At 43.9% G+C, this 19,267-nt stretch overlaps 1 protein-coding gene across 1 annotated transcript in view; it reads left to right on the top strand.

The window, feature by feature from the left end:
* The window catches only part of RALGPS1 (Ral GEF with PH domain and SH3 binding motif 1), a 315,889-nt gene that overhangs the window by 151,949 nt on the left and 144,673 nt on the right, over positions 1 to 19,267 (top strand). Inside the window, 1 exon segment of the mRNA XM_030919367.1 lies at positions 4,137 to 4,263. Coding sequence (XP_030775227.1) covers positions 4,137 to 4,263 — 127 coding nt within the window.

A 19,267-nucleotide genomic window follows, 5' to 3' on the forward strand; every position in this document is an offset into this window, starting at 1 on the left:
AGAGATGGTATCTTGCTCTGTTGCCCAGGCTGGTATCAAACTCCTGGCCTCCCAAAGTAGTGAAATTACAGGTGTGAGCTACCATGCCCTACCCATTTTTCTGGAATTTCTAATTGCCTTAAAAAACTTTTTCTTATCCTATCTACCAGATATCTAAGTAATCCTAAAATAATTTTATTTTTTTATTACATATAATAAATATGTCTATCCCCTCCCCTCCATGTGCCATCATGTCAGGTTTTTAATCAAGCCACTTTTTCTCTGGAGACATCTCTTCTAGGGCTGATCCAATGTGGACCAGTTGTTCTTAAGGCCTGCTGTTCATTGGTCATCCCGTATCTCCCTTTCCTACTCCTGGATTGGATCCACAATTTCCTGTTTCCCGTGTCTTACTAATTCCTGGCTTATTCCTGCATTTTTCTAGAGGAAATTCTCAGTTTTCAAATACATCATGGGAAATACATGTTTAGGGTTTTTTGATGTCTTCTAGTGACCTATGCACTATTCTTGAGAAAGCTGATGCTGTCTGAGTCTCTTTTGTAGGCACAGAAGGGAGCAGATGAGTAAAATTAACTAGATTCAGCCCTTCTGAATGTCTGTGAGTATGTGGGACAAGTTGGGGATGAGGCATAGAAGATAGGCTGATCACCTCTGAGGTGCTGTCCATATAGGCACTTGACAGGCTGGGCAGGTAGGCTGGGCATGGCAAGGGACATGGGCAGTCCCTCAGCTGAGACTGGAGAACCAGTTACCTGAGCCCTGGGAGCCAGCTTGGCCCAGCCACAGTGTGTGTGAGGAGGACATCCAGATTTGTTTAATGGCTGCCATTGCCAAAGAAGTAAGGGGTTCTATGTTGCATTAATAAAGAATGACCTCCTGAGTAAGGGACATGAGTGGTCTGCTTAACAATGGAGCAGTTCTTTGGCCGGTCATGTGGCTCATGCCTGTAATCCCAACACTTTGGGAGGCCAAGGCGGGTGGATCAGCTGAGGTCAGGAGTTTGAGACTAGCCTGGCCAACATGGTGAAACCCGGTCGCTACTAAAAATACAAAAATTGGCCAGGCGCGGTGGCTCAAGCCTATAATCCCAGCACTTTGGGAGGCCGAGACAGGCGGATCACGAGGTCAAGAGATCGAGACCATCCTGGCTAACACGGTGAAACCCCGTTTCTACTAAAAAATACAAAAAAACTAGCCGGGCGAGGTGGCGGGCATCTGTAGTCCCAGCTGCTCGGGAGGCTGAGGCAGGAGAATGGCGTAAACCCGGGAGGCGGAGCTTGCAGTGAGCTGAGATCCGGTCACTGCACTCTAGCCTGGGCGACAGAGCGAGACTCCGTCTCAAAAAAAAAAAAAAAAAAAACCAACAAAAATTAGGTGGGCATGGTGGCACATGCCTGTAATCCTAGCTACTTGGGAGGCTGAGGCAGAATAATTGCTTGACCCCAGGAGTCAGGGGTTACAGTGAGCTGAGATTGTACCACTCCACTCCAGCCTGGGAGACAGAGGGAGACTCTGTCTCCACAAAAACAAAACGAAACCACAATGGAGCTGTTTTCCAGTAGGTATCTGGTTCTGGTCTGAGTATATATTGTTCGTTGACAAATCTCTCATCCTTAAGTGTTCATTTCAAATGCTGCCTCTCTATATAGCTTTCCTTGACACTTCCTTTTCCCATAATTCATTTGTAATAACAATTATTATTATTTTAGAGACAGGATCTTGCTCTGTCACCCAGGCTGGAGTACAGTGATGCAATCAAGACTCACTATAGAAAGACTCACTATAGCCTCAACCTCCTGGACTTAAGCAATCTTCCTGCCTCAGTCTCCCAAGTAGCTCATTTATTTTTTGTCTGTGTTATCAGTCTCTGTTTACTTACCACATTGCTGTACTATATCTCTCTCCTCTGTTGAATCAAGTTCCCCGAAGATATTTGGAAAAGTTAATACTTGTGATTATGAACTGGAAATGGAGGTAAAAGTCCTTGCTCCATTTTTACCACTGGGCTTTGTGAAGATTAGATGAATTATACATTACAGTGTTTTACAAACAGCAAGTAGAAGATGGTGTTTTTCCCTGTCCATTTTAGCAAACCAGTTAAGCAGCCATTGTCCTGAGCATCTGTGTAGCATCCCCACACTGATATGTCCTGAGTTCCCCAGTGGGAAAAGAAAAGTTCACTTTTATCCTTCAGCTTCTTCAGCATCAGAACCTTCCTTTCAGCATATTCTTCTGCCTCTCCTTACCGAAGTTCGTAAGCTACCACTGCTCCTGTGCAAGTGGGCTGTCTCATGGCTGCATCCTCTGTGGCCCCAGAGGCTGAAGATGAAGGAACCAGACAGGGCCTTCCCAAAGCAGCCCAGGGCTCCCTAATGCACCAGACATGGCCTGAGTTTGGGAATTGGGAATTGCAGACCCAGGTCTCAGGAACTGCACGGCTTCCCCAGGTGCTAGGCAGTTATTGTCCCACTCCTCTCCATTGCACGACGGGGCTTTTGAACACTGGCCTACGTCAGTCTGATGAACATGGTGGGTCTCTTGTTCTCGGTCCTTGCACAGACGATCGGGGTCTGAACACCTTGGTCAAAGGGACTCCAACCCTGGGGCTTCTGTTTATTCATCCTCTTGGGCTTAGCCATTGACCTCCAATCCCAGAAGCACTGGGCCCTGGCAGCTAGACTCAGGGATGCTGCCAGCAACAGCCTCATACTTTGCTTCAGCCACCCCTCCCCCAGCTCCTCCTTTTAAGCCTGGCCTTTCTGCCTAGACTTCTTTCCTTAAAGCCGTGTTCAGTAAGCCATGTTGCCATTTTCTGGCACTGGGCCTTGACTTGGGACTTTCAGGTTGACCACAGCCTGAGTCCTTAGCATAAAGTCTTGAAAGCCAGGAGTTCTGGTTTCTGTTCCTTTCTTTTGAGAAGGCTTCAAATGCACATTGAGCCACTGTTTCCTTGGTGGCCAGCTTTACATACCAGAGATCTCAGTCACAAAGGGTTTTGCTTCTCTAACCTCTGACTCTGGATACCTGTTCATTCTGTATTTGCTTAACTAAGTTGCCACTTCAATAACTGCATAGAGAAAAGAAGGTTGTCGTTTTTTGATTAAAATTACCACATCCAGTGTAAATATGACACAGTTGGCTGTGGGGGATCTGGAGGATGTAGCCTGGACTCAAGCGATGGCTTGGCTTTGTGTACATCGGCATGTGAATTGTGTGGAACTTACTAGGACTTTTAGCCGTGGAGATGGTGAGGAGAGCAAATAGCTGTGGATGCAGGGAAAGAGACCTGGTATAGCTGTGAAATAAGTCTTCAGGTGACCCTGAGCAGTTTGCTTTTCTACTTTAGCACCTTGCTGTTGTAGGCGCTCTGCACCCACAAGTTGCTGTTATTTGGGGGATTCTGACATCATGTAGAACAGTGGGCCAGGGAGCTTTGGGGGGTAGCTTCCAAGTGTGAGATTCTGTGAGGATGACAAGATTGAAGCTTTCCACCTCTGTGATACAGGGAAGGCAAACCCTAAAATTGGTGCTTAGCCCTGAAGGGTTCTTGGCTTTGCCCAGGAGAGAATTTAAGGGCGAGCTCGTGGTGTTAGACAACAGCTTTTATTGAAGTGGCAGTGTACAGCAGCAGCAGCAGCAGCAGCAGCAGAGATATTGCTCCTTGCGGTATGGGGCTTACCCCATAGGCAGTGTGCCCAGAGTAGCAGCTCAGAGGCAGGTCATATTTATATGTGTTTTTAATTACATGCAAATCAAGGTGCAGATTATGCAGAAATTTCTAGAAAAACTTTCAGGCCATTGCCATGGAAAGGGGTGGTAACATCCAGGTGTTGCTATGGCGATGGTAAACTGACATGGCACACTGGTGGGCGTATCTCATAGAAAACTGCTTCTGCCTCGTCCCTGTTTTAGCTAGTCCTCAATTTGGTCCAGTGTCCAAGCCCCACCTCTGGAGTCGAGTCCTGCCTCCTACCTCATATGCATGAAACAGCCTTTTAAAATCCTTGGTTCTGTCCAGGATTTGACACACCATAGATGTGCCACTTAGGATTTTCCCTTTTAGCATTCATCCACAGTTATCCAGTCTTTAGCTTCTTCTGGTTTATTTATTTTGCTATATTTTCTTCTCATTCTAGCTTTTGAATCGAAAAGACAAGACTACCTTTGAGAAATTGGACTACCTGATGTCGAAAGAAGATAATTACAAGCGGACACGGGAATATATCCGAAGCCTGAAGATGGTTCCAAGTATTCCCTATCTAGGTAGGAGTTTGAATTGGCTTATTATTTTTTAAGAAGCCTACTCTGCGCCAAATAAGATGTTTTTACAGTTTCTACTTGAGAAATTTCCAGGAAGTGACATGGCCCATAGATAAAGAGGCAATTGGTTGGCTCCTTGGGTTGGAACAGGCTGTTGATACTTCCCAAGGATGGAAACCTGGATTAGGGTGATATACAAAGGATGTTCTGCTTTTTATTTAAAAGACCTGTGGGCCCCAAGGTTCCCCAGGCTGCAGCCCAGATGGGTCTCAGTGACAGTGATAAGACTCTTACTGGTTCATCCACATCCTCCTGAACTGGGGCATGTCAGGCACAAACCCTCTGTTCTGGTTCTCTGGGCATTATTAGTATATTTCATATGTACAAATAAAATTATAGTAATGCTTATTAATTTTTCTGGTTAGAAAATAATGCATGTTAATTGTAAGGAATTAGAGAAAAAAGTTAATAGCTTTTGTTATCTCACCTAAAGATATTTGCTTCATATCTTAATCATTTGGACATATCTAAAATATGCATGTTTACTGTATCCTAAAAATGTTATTTTTATCTTTAAAATGTTATCTACCTTTCGGCCGGGCGCGGTGGCTCAAGCCTGTAATCCCAGCACTTTGGGAGGCCGAGACAGGTGGATCACGAGGTCAGGAGATCGAGACCATCCTGGCTAACACGGTGAAACCCCGTCTCTAGTAAAAAATACAAAAAACTAGCCGGGCGAGGTGGCAGGCGCCTGTAGTCCCAGCTACTCGGAAGGCTGAGGCAGGAGAATGGCGTAAACCCGGGAGGCGGAGCTTGCAGTGAGCTGAGAACTGGCCACTGCACTCCAGCCTGGGTAACAGAGTGAGACTCTGTCTCAAAAAAACAAAAATGTTATCTACTTTTCGATACTATGACTCAGTCCCATCAGATAGATTTGTCAAACTCGAATCTGCTCTCCAATATTGACCATTTAAGACAGCAGCCCTCAACATTTTTGGCACCAGGGACCAGTTTCCTGGAAGACAGTTTTTCCATGGATGGAGAGTGGGCTGAGGAGAGTGGTTTCAGGATGACACTGTTCCACCTCAGATAATTATTCTGATAAGAAGCACACAACCTGGATCCCTCACATGTGCAGTTCACAGTAGAGTTTGCGCTCCTATGAGAATCTAATGCTGCCACTGATCTGACAGGGGATGGAGCTCAGGCAGTAATGCTTGCTAGCCCATTGCTCACCTTTTGCTGTGTGGCCCAGTTCCTAACGGAGAGTTGGGAACCCCTGATTTAAGGTGTTTCTACATTTTTGCTATTAAAATGTCTCAATGAACATCCTTATTGCAAAAGCTTTCTACATGTAGTTGTGATTATTACCTTGTGATAAATTCCTAGAAGTGTGCACAGCTTCAAAACGTGTGCAAAAACTTATGCCTTTTCATGTATATTTCCAAAATGCACTCCAGAGAAGTTGTGTCAATTTGTACTTTCATCAGAAAGGGATGAAATTGCCCGTTTCTCCCACATTACAAATACTATGCTTTTTCATCGTTTTTTTTTTTTTTTTTTTCCTTTTTCTTTCTTTCTTTTTTGTCTTTGCCAATTTAATAGGTGAAAAATACTTCTTGCAGTTTGGATGTCAGGGTTATGCCAATTTTATGAAAAAATCTTTTGATCTTTTATGTTCTAAAATAATTCTAATAACAAGGGAAACCAAGATTATATAGAAGTGACTCCTGATATTTGCAGGGGATCTAGCGCAATTTTTTGAAGTTACGTTTTTGACAGTTTTAAAATTACTTTCATGAGCATTGTTTACTTAGATTTTCTGATTCTTTTAATTAAAAATTAATTAAAATATTTAATTCTTTTAAAGCCAACTTGGAGAATTTGTTTTTTAGTAGAAAATTGTCCATTTGATCCAGATTTTCAATATTATTAGTGTAGAGTTTTTTTCTTAATTTTTTGATGATATAGTATTATCTTATAAATTTGAATCTCTCTCTATATATATACACTAAATACTAAAGCAAATATAACTAAAAATGTATAACAAAATATACTAAAATATAACTAAAAAAACTAAAAGAAATATATATATATATGTATAAATAAGGTTATATTTGCTTTAGTATTTCTAATACTTTGTATTTTTTGTTTTCTTTCTTTTTTAAATTTTTAAAATTTACCTCCTTGTCTATTGTTCTTTCCAAAGATTAAATTTTGGATTTGTTTTCAGTCACACTGTCTTTCTGCTTTTTAGTTTCCTGTATTTTATCAGTCAAAGATGTGCATTTTCTTTCCACATTTTAACACTTCTGAAATTGGGATACATCTTGCAATTGATAACAAAGCATTGTGACATTGTTTCATTGGCAGCAGTTTTTCTTAGTGATGCATAGAAAAAGACACACCTGATAAAAGGTGACATCTTAAACATAATGAAATATGAACTTTCCATGTGTGTCTCTTATAATTCATCTCTCCTATTTTCCTTGAGTTTAAGTTGTTTTGCCATTTCTGTTAACTACTAGAGTTGAATTATTGGTTTATTTGTGTATATGTTATTTTTTTCACTTTAACATAGAAAACAAGGCTATAAATTTTCCTCTAATTGCTGCTTTTGTTGCATCCTACACGTTTTGGTGTGTAATGGTGTCAGTGATATTCTTTAAATACTCTCTATGGTTTTAATTTTTCTTTGATGCAAATATTATTTAAGATAGTGTTTTTTTCATTTTCAAGGGCTTAGGCTTTTGTTTTTAGTTTTAAAACAGTTTATTGAAATATAATTAATACATAATCCATTTAAAGTGTACAATTCACTGGTTTTTAGTAATATTCACAGATGTGCAAAACATCACCACAATCATTTTTAAAGCATTTTTATCACTCCATAAAGAAACCCCATGCCCATGAGCAGTCATTCCCATTTCCCTCTAGCCAACCCTCCTCTCCCACCTTCAGCCTTAGGCAACTATTAATCTACTTTATGTCTCCACACATTTTCCTGTTCTAGAAATTTCATATAAATGGAATCATACAATATGCTGTCTTTATGACTGACTTCTTTCTCATAGCATCATGTTTTCTTTTTTGTTTGTTTGGTTTTTTGTTTGTTTGTTTTTTTGAGCAGCAGCAAGATTTAGTGTGAAGAGCGAAAGAGCAAGGCTTCCACAGCGTGGAAGGGGACCCAAGCGGGTTGCCCCATTCCTTCTTCCTGCCAAATCATGTTCCGCTCTGCAGATGTACCACGTTTTATTTATCCATTTGTGTTTTAAGACAGGGTCTGGCTCTTTTGCCCAGGCTGGAGTGCAGTAGCATGATCTTGGCTCACTACAGCCTGGAACTCCCGGGTTCAAGCGATCCTCCCGCCTCAGCCCCCCAAGTAGCTGGTACTACAGGTGCATGCCACCACATCCAGCTAATTTTTTTGTATTTTTTTGTAGAGACGGGGTTTCACCATGTTGCCTAGACTGGTCTCAAATCCCTGAGCTCAAGCAGTCTGCCCGCTTTGGCCTCCCGATATCCATTTATTTGATAAACATTTGAATTGTGTCCATTCTTTGACTATTACGAATAATGCTTGTATGAATGGCTTAGGTTTTTAAAAACATAGTCCTCTCTAATTTTTGAGATTTGTTTTGTGGCTTAATGTAACATCGGTTTTTATGCATGTTTCGTGGTGCATGCTGGAAAAGAAGGTGCGGTGTCTCAAATTAATCTTATAATTGCATTGTAATGTTTAAATTATGAGTTTTTGACAACTTGATCTATCCGGAAAGAAGTATATGTTACAGTCCCCTTATATTTCTGGTAGTTTGTGCCTTACATATTTAGTATATAGAAGTTTGTAACAGTTATAGATTCATTGTGAAGTACTCCACACAAAGTTATCTTGGTTCCATTTGTTACTTGCTTTTACTTCTGTTGTCTGATATTAATTGTGTGACATCTTATTTTTCATTTTTTTTTTTTTGCTAGGTGAAGACGTTATTTGTATTGATAGATAATATTTTACATATTTAAGGGGCATATGTGGCATTTTGTTACATGCATAGAATGTGTAATAATCAAGTCAGGGTATTAGGCGGTATCCAGCACCTTGGGTGTTCATCATTTCTGTGTGTTGGGAATGTTTCACGTCCTCTCTTTTAGCTACTTCAAAATACACAATGCATTGTTAACCATAATCATCCTACTCTGCTATTGCACATTGGAACTTATACCTTCTCTCTAACTGTGTGTTTGTACCCATTAACCAACCTCTGTTTATTCCTCCTTCCCACCCACACACCCTTCCCACCCTCTGGTATCTATCATTCTGCTCTCTGCCTCCATAAGATCAGCTTTTTTAGCTAGCACATATGAGTGAGAACATGTGATCCTTGTCTTTCTGTGCCTGGCTTATTTCACTTCACATCGTGATCTCCAGCTGCATCCATGTTGCTGCAAATGACAGGATTTCATTCTTTTTATGGCCAAATAGTACGCCATTGTGTGTGTGTGTGTGTGTGTGTGTGTGTGTGTGTATTACATTTTCTTTATCCATTTATCTGCTGATAAACACTTAGGTTGATTCTGTATCTTGGGTGAGGTGAATACTGCTGCAGTAAACATGCAGGTGCAGGTATCCCTTTGACATACTGATTTCTTTTCCTTTGGATAAATACCCAGAAGTGGGATTGCTGGATTGTATGGTATCTCTATTTTTAGTTTTTCAAGCAATCTCTATACTGTTTTCTGCAGTGGCTGTACTAACATACATTCCCATCAACAGTGTGTAGTTCCCTTTTCTCCACATCCTCACCGGCATGTTATTTTTTGTCTTTTTAATAATAACCATTGTGGCTGGCCCAAGATGATGTCTCAATGTGGATTCATTTGCACTTATTTTATAACCTTTGACTATAGTTTAGATTTTAATATTTTATTTTATTTTATTTTTTATTTTTTTGAGACTCAGTTTCACCCTTGTTGCCCAGGCTGGAGTGCAGTGGCGCCGTCTCGGCTCACTGCAACCCCCGCCTCCCGGATTCAAGCAGTTCTGCCTCAGCCTTCCGAGTAGCTGGGATTACAGGTGCCCAACACCACGCCCCGCTAAGTTTTGTATTTTTGGTAGAGACGGGGTTTCACCATGTTGGCCAGGCTGGTCTCGAACTCCTGACCTCAGGTGATCCGCCTGCCCCAGCCTCCCAAAGTGCTGGGATTACAGACGTGTGCCATGGTACCTGGCCGATATTTTAATATTTTAAGTTGCCTTGATTTAGTCATGATTCTTGCAAACAGCATTTAGTTGGACCCTACATGAGAAACCTTGCCTTTTAGTAGAGGAATATACCACTTTCATATTTGTTTCACCTTATACCATGATTGAATTCTATTTCTTTCTTTTTCCCATGCTTTTGCATCTTTCCTTGTTTTCTTCTTTGGCTTACCATAAACTGCAGTGTCTTTCTACTTAGTTACTGGCAAATCCCCATCTCAGGTCTACAGATGGAGGGCATGTTGCTGTGCACAGCTCCCAAGTCCATTCCCACCACACCTGAGGCTCATCAATTGAGAGACAGCATTGATAGTACTACCGTGAGGGTAGCCTAGTGCAGCCCATGGGTTCCACTAGAAGAGGTGTTCCAGGGTCATTAAGGATGGCCTCTTTTCTCGAATAAGGATGATCATGAGAGCTGCTGTGCATTGTTTGCTTTGTGCCTAGCACTTTGCTAGGCATTTGAATGCATCATTTCATTGAATGCTCACAGTAGCCCAGTGAATAAGCAGGCAGTGAGAGGTTGCCTAAGGTCACATAACTGGAAAGTAACAGAGCCAGGACTGGGCCCAGATGGCCTGGCTATAAGCCCTAAGCTCTTGACACTGCCCTCTCCTGACTCCCCACCCCTATTCAGGTCATTACTTTCCTACACACCCTTGTGGTTACCACCTGTGTCCTCTGGTTATTTATGACTTGTGGGTGGCCCCCATCAGGCATTGTGTGAAGGGGATAAATTATCGCTACTGTTTCTTGTGACTTTCTCTATTGTGGGACCACAAAGCAGTGCAGTCTTGGGCTTCCAAGGGCGTTGGTCAGCCTGTGCCAGCCCTCAGGCCTCTTGCCCCGCAGTTTCTAGACAGATGCAGCCCTGCATGTCCTTGATCACCTCATCTCAGCTGCTGCTTCCTGGCAGGTGCTTCCCAAGAGGCTCCATGGAGGCCTCCATCCTCCTGCACTCTTCCTGCTTCTGACTCTAAGCGAGTCCAGCTGAACTACTGTAGTCTTATCCCTTCAGCCTTATGATTATTTTCCTCTCCCCTTAAACCAGGTGGATTACATTTCTCATGTTGCATCAGAATGATCCTGACATATACAAGTCAGAGGGAGAGAAGAGGTGACTGCCACCTGCTCTCTGTTCTTGGGATAGTGTATGAGAGTTTACGATGGGGTGCCATAGTTTGCTTAAAAAAGAATGAAGCAAGACTTCCTGAGGCAGCTGGGAGTTCCACCTGCGTGCATACATGTCTGGTTGCCTTGGACATACCCTACCCAAATCCAGGTTGTGTATTCTTGAAAACCCAACCTGTCCCAGGGACGATTTGTTTATTTAAAGAGGAATAGTTATATAATTCCTGGAAAGTACAACATAGGAAAAACGATCTGAAACCATTTGGTTTTTTCTCTGGCAAAGTCCTCACTATACGTCTTTTCCCCCTTGCGGTGAGAGGAGGCTGTTTTCTGGGAGGAACTGTGGGTCAGTCCCTGATATTTCAGGCTGCTTTGTTACTTCTGTTGCTTGAGACCGTGAATGCTGCTTCAGCAGTTATTTGCCTCTAATAGCAATTATGGGCTTTATTTTTGTAACAATTCTTTTAACCCTCTGTGGAAGATTCTATATGCTAACTGGGCTCCTGTGACTGTTCACATATGTGTCTCTTTATTCCATGTAAAGATGCCTTTATGTAGTGCTAGCCTTTGTTACTAACCATGTGGGTGTGATTCTGACTCCTTTTAATGCAAATTGTAGAGCCAGTTGGCTGTACTTTGGTGTACCTGATGAAACATACTTTAAAAAATACTGAGGGAAAAATGTATTACATTTATAAAATAAGACTCTTTGAATCAAAAAGTTTCTTGCAGATTACTTCAAAGTGTGAAAATAGTGTTGAGAAATAGGTCAATTATTTGCAGCTGATTTTATCTGATAGCAGCTCCTTGCAAATACCCGGTTAGATTGGAATGGTAACAAAAGCAAGCAAAGAGCTTTGAAGAATGTCTACATCATTTGCTTATAAATAGCTGTATTGATTTAGGGGGTGTTGTGTTCTTACTGCTTATTTCCTTCAGGAAATAACTAAATTAGAAATGTGATGGATCTTAAATGGTTTAGAGCTGATTCTAAAAGTAATCATAGCAGTGTGGAAAATTATGATCTCTCAAGGAACAAAAATTAGGTATTCTAACACTTCTGGATAGTAAGAAAACATTTGGAAACATTCTTAGTAAATTTACCCAGACTTCTAACAAGTGAAGTAAATGTCTAGAGCGTAAGTTATTCCTTCAAACAAGTAAACCTTTTCATTTTTCAGAAAGTAAGCCTTTATTTGCAAATATAAATTCTGAAGTTTAAAATCAAGACAAATTTTTCCAAATATAAAATAAACAGGGCTAAACTGTTGGAAAACGAAAAGGGCTCTCAAAAAGAAGTGATCATTGCTCAAAAAAGTGTTTACTCAAATGCCCCAAAGCCCTCCAGTCAGACACCACCCCTGCCCTTGTGGAGCTCACAGTCCAGTCGTGATCACCAGCACTGGACAAGAAGCTGCAAGTGAGTTGAGCATTATGAAGGAAGAGGCAAAGGAGCAAACCAAGGGGGCCCTGGCTACTCTGGGGGAACCAGGAAGGGCTTTCTGGAGGGAAGTAGAGTCCTGAAGGATGAATAAGCTGGGTGAAGAGGTGGGGAGGTGAACATTTTACACAAAGATGACAGCTTGTACAAGAACTCTAAAGTGAGGAAAAACATGTTTGTTAGAAAAACTGGCTGGAGAGTAGAGAATGAAGGGGAGGGTGTCATGTGGAGCAGCTGCAGTGGAAGGGAGGGGAAGATTGCTTAGGGCCTAGACATGGGAGTCGGGAGGGAGTGGGGAGCCCAGGCACTGACCAACCTAGGAGCAGCAGGGAGCCATGAAAGGGTTTTAAGCAAGGGCACGCTGGGTTGAATTTGCATTGAAGACACATTACCTTGGCTGCAGCAAGTGGCTTTGAGGAGGTCAGGCTGGAGGAGTGAAGACCAGTTAGGGGATCCTGTAGAAGCCTGTGATGAGTCACTGTATTTCAGAAATTTCCAGGGAGGGGGAAGGCTCTTCAAAAGCAGTTCATTTTAGAGCAAAGCCTTGGAGAGACCTAAAACAGTTGTCAGTGAGTATATCCCTTATACCTGATGAAGACACATAGCATGTCCTTGTACTCTGGTTTTGAGAATCCATTTGTGCATTTCGACTGTGGGCCCCCTTAAAGCAGAGAGGAAAGAACAAGCATGGGTGGAATCTGGGATCAAGCCAAGGATGTGGCAGAACTGCTGCTTCCCAGAACAGGGATCTGAGTGGTGCCGTTGCCCCCTTGACAGGGGCCGCCACCCTAGGACCAAGGTGCAGTATTTCCCTTGTCAGGATTAGCAATAATGTTAACTGGCTGTCCCCAGGTTGGCCAGCTTTTAGTGCCCAAATGAAAAAATTCCATTCCACATGCAGGAAATCCAGCCTTTTTTTCATTTCCCCACCCCACGTTTCCACGGTTCCCAAGGAGCACGCATTTGTTCCACAGGTCCATCCTGGTTGTTGCTTGAGCCTCAGCCAGCAGCCTGGCCCCAAACTTCTGAGCCCTCCCGCTGGTCCCCTCCTGCCTTTCCCAGTTGGACCTCTGTGGAACCAGGCTCCTGCCTTAGCTGGAAGAGGAGGTATCTATCAGACCATGAAGCAAAGCAAAGGCTGGATTCTGGTCTGCCTGCCCATGGAGCCATAGGAGCCATAGGCCATGTTCCTTTTTCTACTCTGCCCCGGTGGCCACATGCTACAGGGGCCAACTTGCTGCCCTCCCCACTCCAGCCCAGGAAGCCTTTGAACAAATCTCCCCTTCCCTAGATGTAGGCATTCAACCCTCTCTGGGATCCAGCAAACAAGGAAAAGCTTCCCTTGACCCCAGGCTCAAACATACTTCCCAGTCAACAGAATGATCTCAAAGACACTACCCCATCCAAAATGAAGGAAGCTATTTCCATGATTTTGAAGAGTGGTTAGCTACATTTTGTTTCAAATCTCTCCCTTCCAAAAGGGAAGAGATTGCCTTTACTTTTGCAATCTTAGGATTTGTTACCTTAAAATTCACACTTTTTCTGGGACTCTGTAGTCTTTCTCATTTCTTACAAAAGGCCAGTGGATGTTATTAAAACCCCCATTTTATGAATGAAGAAAAAAACACAGCTTGACTCATGACTTACCCAACATCATATCCCAGGCGGATACCAAGTTTAACTCAAGATCTCATGCTTACTGCTGGGTTCCACCCAGCCTTAACTTATGCTTCCTCCTTTTAATATCTCCGTCTCCATGGAAATAAACAGTGGAAGGAAAACATATGGGGTTCAAGAAAGGAGCACTAGGTGGAAAGGCTTGTTTCCTGCATGCTTTGCTGCCCAGAGCAGGAGAACCTTGTCCCATTTGTCCCTTCTGGGACAAAGGGAGGATCTGCAGTCAGCTTTTCTCTGGGTCAAGAAGTTTTGTCCTTCTCTACAAAACGAGGTATGAGCATAAGCCCATTTTGTGCAATAAAAAGTGCTTTCATGGTAGGAGTCTTTATACTCATTAGGATGACTATTCCTCTTTGACTTCCTTTAGTTTTTTGGATTTCGAGTTAGAAACTAACACTAGCAATAATTACAAAAGCTCACGTTCACTGTCTTGCTATGTGATTGTACTGCATTATCTCATTCAGTCCTTCCAACACTCCTTCCTTTGAGGGAGGCGTTGGTTTCACTTATTTGCTAGCTGCAAAATATGAACAAGATTCATGTTAAAGTTTACACACTAGTAAATGGTGAGATCAGTGCTTGTACCCAGGTCTGTCTCCAGTGCCCCAACCGCTAACCTCAGAATATGCCCTGTGTTCCCCAGAACAGGCCTTTAACCTCTGGGAAAAACCACAGCTGAGAAGGAAAGCACCTCTAGGGACTCCTCCTGTGTGGAACAGGGAGACTTCCTGGTGGGAGGTCCTGGAGAAGCACATTGACTCATGGGTGGGGACAGAGTGGACTGAGTGGACACTGGTCTTCTACTGACACATTCTTACTGTCTCCTTGTACCTGGGCTGGCCCTAATAAAGAAAAGGGCCGGCGCAAGGGAAAGACTGGGGAGCTTCTGCAACCACAGGACCAACCTGGGGCCATTGGGATGTCTCCTTGCATTGCTGCAGAGAGGAATAGTTAGGACAATAGCCCTGAGAACCTAAAGATTTCATGTAGTAGACAGCTTTTCAGACGGCCTCCAATGATTTCTGTTCTCCAGTATTCATATCCTTGTATAATCTCTTCTCCTTAAGTATAGGCAGAACATAGTGATTTGCTTCTAACAAATACGACAGAAATAATGGGATGTCCCTTCCAAGATTAGATCATTGAAGACTATCCCTTTTATGTTGAGTGCTTGCCCTTTCTTGCTCTCTTTTGGATCATTCATCCTGGAGGAATCCAGCTGCTCTGTGTTTGGCAGTCTTGTGGAGAGGCCCGTGTGGCATGGGATTGAGACCTGCCAACAACCACATGAGGGAGTTTGGAAGAAGATTCTGCTTAAAAGGTGAGCCTTCAGATGAGACTGCAGCCCCAGCCAACAGCTTGACTGAAGTCTCATCAGAGACCTTGAGCCAGAGACACCTAGCTAAGACATGCCCAAATTCCCAATCCACAGAAACTGCAAGATAATAAATGTTTATTATAAGGGGCTTAGTTTTAGAATAATTTGTCACACAGCAATGGATAATGAGCACATTGCACAACCTTTATCACTTCCCCACATTTATTGTTTTGTTGACCAGTCTGTTTTGGGACAAAATCAGCTGTAAAACTCAACACATAAAGGACTGTAACATTGGCCTCTAGGGCAGCAGGATGTACTGGACCCCTCTCGAAAGCTAGTTTTGAGGTGGGGGGATATGATAGGCTAGAGAGTGTGGTTCCTGCTTTGAGAGGTGATGAATTCTTGCAGTTCTGTAAGGAAGATGGGTGCCTGGGAATGACTGATTAGGGTCTGAGAGGGCCTGGAAGGTCCTTCCTACCCTTAGGAAGCCTGTGTTGTTCCCTGATGGAGTGTACAGTGGGCTCCTGAGTACTCAAGGGAAACAAGGATATATCCTTTTTTGTGACCATCCAGAAAGGCATTTGGTGCCCACTCATTCTCTTAAAAACTTAAAAATTACAAAAGTAATACATTGCTTGTCGTAAAAATTATTCACACCGAAAAGAAGTTTATAAAGTAAAAAGTGAAGGCCGGGCACGGTGGCTCAAGCCTGTAATCCCAGCACTTTGGGAGGCCGAGACGGGCGGATCACGGGGTCAGGAGATCAAGACCATCCTGGCTAACATGGTGAAACCCCGTCTCTACTAAAAATACAAAAAACTAGCCAGGCGACCTGGCGGGCGCCTGTAGTCCCAGCTACTCGGGAGGCTGAGGCAGGAGAATGGCGTGAACCCGGGAGGCGGAGCTTGCAATGAGCTGAGATCCGGCCACTGCACTCCAGCCTGGGCGACAGAGCGAGACTCCGTCTCAAAAAAAAAAAAAAAAGTGAATGTGCCATTCTTCTTCTCCCACTTGCCAGAGGCAGCCAGTGTTTGCCATGGGTGTGTGTTCTTCCAGACATTCTGATCCACGAATACAAAAAGACGTGCCTGTGGAGGGGCACATGTGATATTGTGCTTTCTAACCAAAGTAGGAACATTTTATATGTGTTGTTTGCACATATAAACTGTCATAGATACTGTACAGTGGCAGCAAATCTAGAACTCCCCTGTTCTTTCTGGTAGCTCTTTGGCACCCACAGATGTATGGGCAACATGTTGGATATCGCCTGGATGAGTGCTTATTTGTCTAGCTATGTCCCAATTGACAAATATTTAGACTGTTTCTAGTTTTTCCCTTTTACATATACAAGTTGAATATCCCTAATCTGAAAATCCAAAATCAAAAACATTTTGAGAGTCGACATGATGCTCAAAGAAAAGCCTCACTGGAATATTTTGGATTTCAGATTTTCAGATTAGGTTTGCTCAACAGGTAAGTATAATGCATATATTCCAAAATCTGAAAAAATATGAAACCTGTAACATTTCTGGTCCGAAGCATTTTGGAGAAGGGATGCTCAGCCTGTAGTGCAGTGGGGAGCATCCTTATCTGTGTGTCTTTACCCTCCTGTTAGAGTACTTCTGAAACACTGAGTGCTGGAAGTGGAATTGCTGGGGCAAAAACTCTGCAACTTTACAGTGCCTGCTGCTGGAATGGCCTCTGAAATGCTTGCAGTTATATTTCTACAAACAGGATATGAGTATGCCTATTTTTTCCACTCTCACCAACACTAGATATTACCTAGCATGTTTTATTTATGCTAAAATGATAGGCACAAGATGCCTTTTTAAAAAGACATATATATACATTTCTCTGCCCACCAATTCTCTTAGGCTCTAAATTAGGCAGCCAGGCCTTCAGGCCTCCCAGCCAGCTGATCAGCCACCCTCTGCCCTTGCCTCTGCTTCCTGAATATCTGTCCTTATTCCCTCTCCCTGTGTCCCCAGCACAGGCCTGCACTGCCCTGATTGATGAAGAAAGACTGCCTTGCTGTTGGGTTCCTGTGGAGAAGAGGCTGACCTAAATCCATCCCCTGCACACTTGCCTGGGCATTGGTCAACATTCCAGGCTTGGAGAAGGCTGTGTGCTTCTTTTAATCCTTTTCCCTTGTTGAGATGACTAGGGCGTAGGCCTCTGTCATCACATGGCCCCAGAAGGGAATTCTAATTCCACTCCCTCCACATTAACTATCCTTCTAGGCTCTGGGCCATTCCCAGCTCTGCTGAGGCTCAGGGCAAATGTGGCCTGTCTTTCCTCATCCAAGAAGCCCTCTCCTGGTACTGTGAGATGCCCTTCAGCTTCAGGATGTGCTGTAGCAGTGGGGAAGGGCACATCCCTTGAGCAGCCCATGGAGCTGGATTTGTTAATATTATGACCATCAGCAAGCACAGCATGGGACAGGCAGATGGCCCACCCACCTAGGAGGTGCCGCATGTGGCAGCGCTGTGGGAATGCCATGCAGATGGGAGAGATTGTCTGTGTCTGGGCTCCCAGCGTGGGCTGAGCTGGCCCAGAATGGCCATTCAGGAGAGATAGGGATACTTGAATGTCTCAGGGATGGCTGGTATTGAAACATGTCCACAGAGGCAGAATCCCAGACTAGGGCTAGTTCAGGCCTGACTCTGAGGTCTGAGAGAGACCTGTAAGCAAGCGCCAGGCCTGGAGGCATGGATATGGGAGATGAGCCGCCACTACTGGAACCGAGTTGCCAGATGATGAGGACCAGGGCTTGAACCAGATAGATTTGGTCATCTGGTGACTGCCAGAGCATCCACAAGTAGGATGTTTGGAGTAGCAAAGCAGGGGGCTGATGAGTCTGTAGGCTGTAGGACAGATGGCAAGAAGAAAAAGAGCTGCAGCCTGGCAAAGGATTGGTAGCCCAAGGAGCTGCAGAACATTCTCCAGCACTGCCCCTTGTTACTCCACATCCATTGTTTGAGATAAATTAGGCAGACAGCTATGGACAGGCTTTCTGACATCTAGGGACCTTCTGATATCAAGCTGCTGCTGCTGTACAGGCCACCTGACATATCCACTGCTATGGGCAGGAGGCTCCATATCACCGTGATTCTCAGATGTATTACTGAGTGATATGGAGTGACACAGGAGCTGTAGTGTGATCTCACTTCCTCTGTGGGTGTAGTGATCGATGCTGTAGAGGCAGGAACTCAGGAATCAGACTGAGTTGAGTTTACATTCTGAGTGTCAGGCTACATGCACTTGGGCAGCTCACTTACCTCTTTGATGTAAGTTTTCTATTATGTTGAAGAGAGAATAATTATAGAATCCACCTCACAGAGTTGTTGTGAGAATTTAAAGAGCCATGCATACTGCCTGGCACATGGAAAGCACCCTATAGATGATGGCTAGTATTAGTGCTATCCACATGAAAATACAGCTAAGAAGACTCTATCAGTGAGAACCCTGTTGCCCTCATATCCCTATTGAGAAACACAGCATATCCAGGAAGGGCAGCATACCCAGGGAGAGGCCCATCTGGGCACGGCCAGGTATCATGTTAGTTAGCCACCTGGCCCTAGAGGGTTGGATGTGATTTCTGGGATAGTGCAGGGGTCAGCAGCAGGAGGGGCTGGAGAATAGGATCCCATCTGATGAGTAATGTCTGGCTGGCAAATTATGGTCCTGGAGAGGATGGGGACCAATAACATCTGGAGTGTAGTCTAGAAACCTTTTTGGATAGAGACCCAGCCTGTGACCCCTCCTTCTTTGGGAACCTACTTCCCCTGCTTCACCCTTGGCACTGCACGCCAGCAGCAGTGTTCCTTCCACCTAACTCTGCTCCACGGTCAGAGCCCATAGAGTTGGGGTGGGTACTCAGCCCGAACTGGGCCGATTGGATCCTCTACCTGGGAGCTAGCATTGGAACGTAGATGTGCTGGCACTCAGATCAGGAGGACGTGAACTGAAAAATGCCGTCTGGTGCCATGTGCCGGGACAACTGCAGAGAACAGGCCACAGATGGATGCTTGATGAGAAGCAGAGAAAGAGACCCTGCAGGAAAGGGGAAAGCAAAGAGCAAGGGAGAGGAGCTGAGAAAGTTAATGCCTTGCATCTTGAAGGCTTTCCAGGCAATTTCAAGTTCCTGGCCCTTGTGAGGCCCAGCTGTGTCCCTGCC

The sequence above is a fragment of the Rhinopithecus roxellana genome, chromosome 16 (assembly GCF_007565055.1).
Source record: "Rhinopithecus roxellana isolate Shanxi Qingling chromosome 16, ASM756505v1, whole genome shotgun sequence".
NCBI classification, from domain to species: Eukaryota; Metazoa; Chordata; class Mammalia; order Primates; family Cercopithecidae; genus Rhinopithecus; species Rhinopithecus roxellana.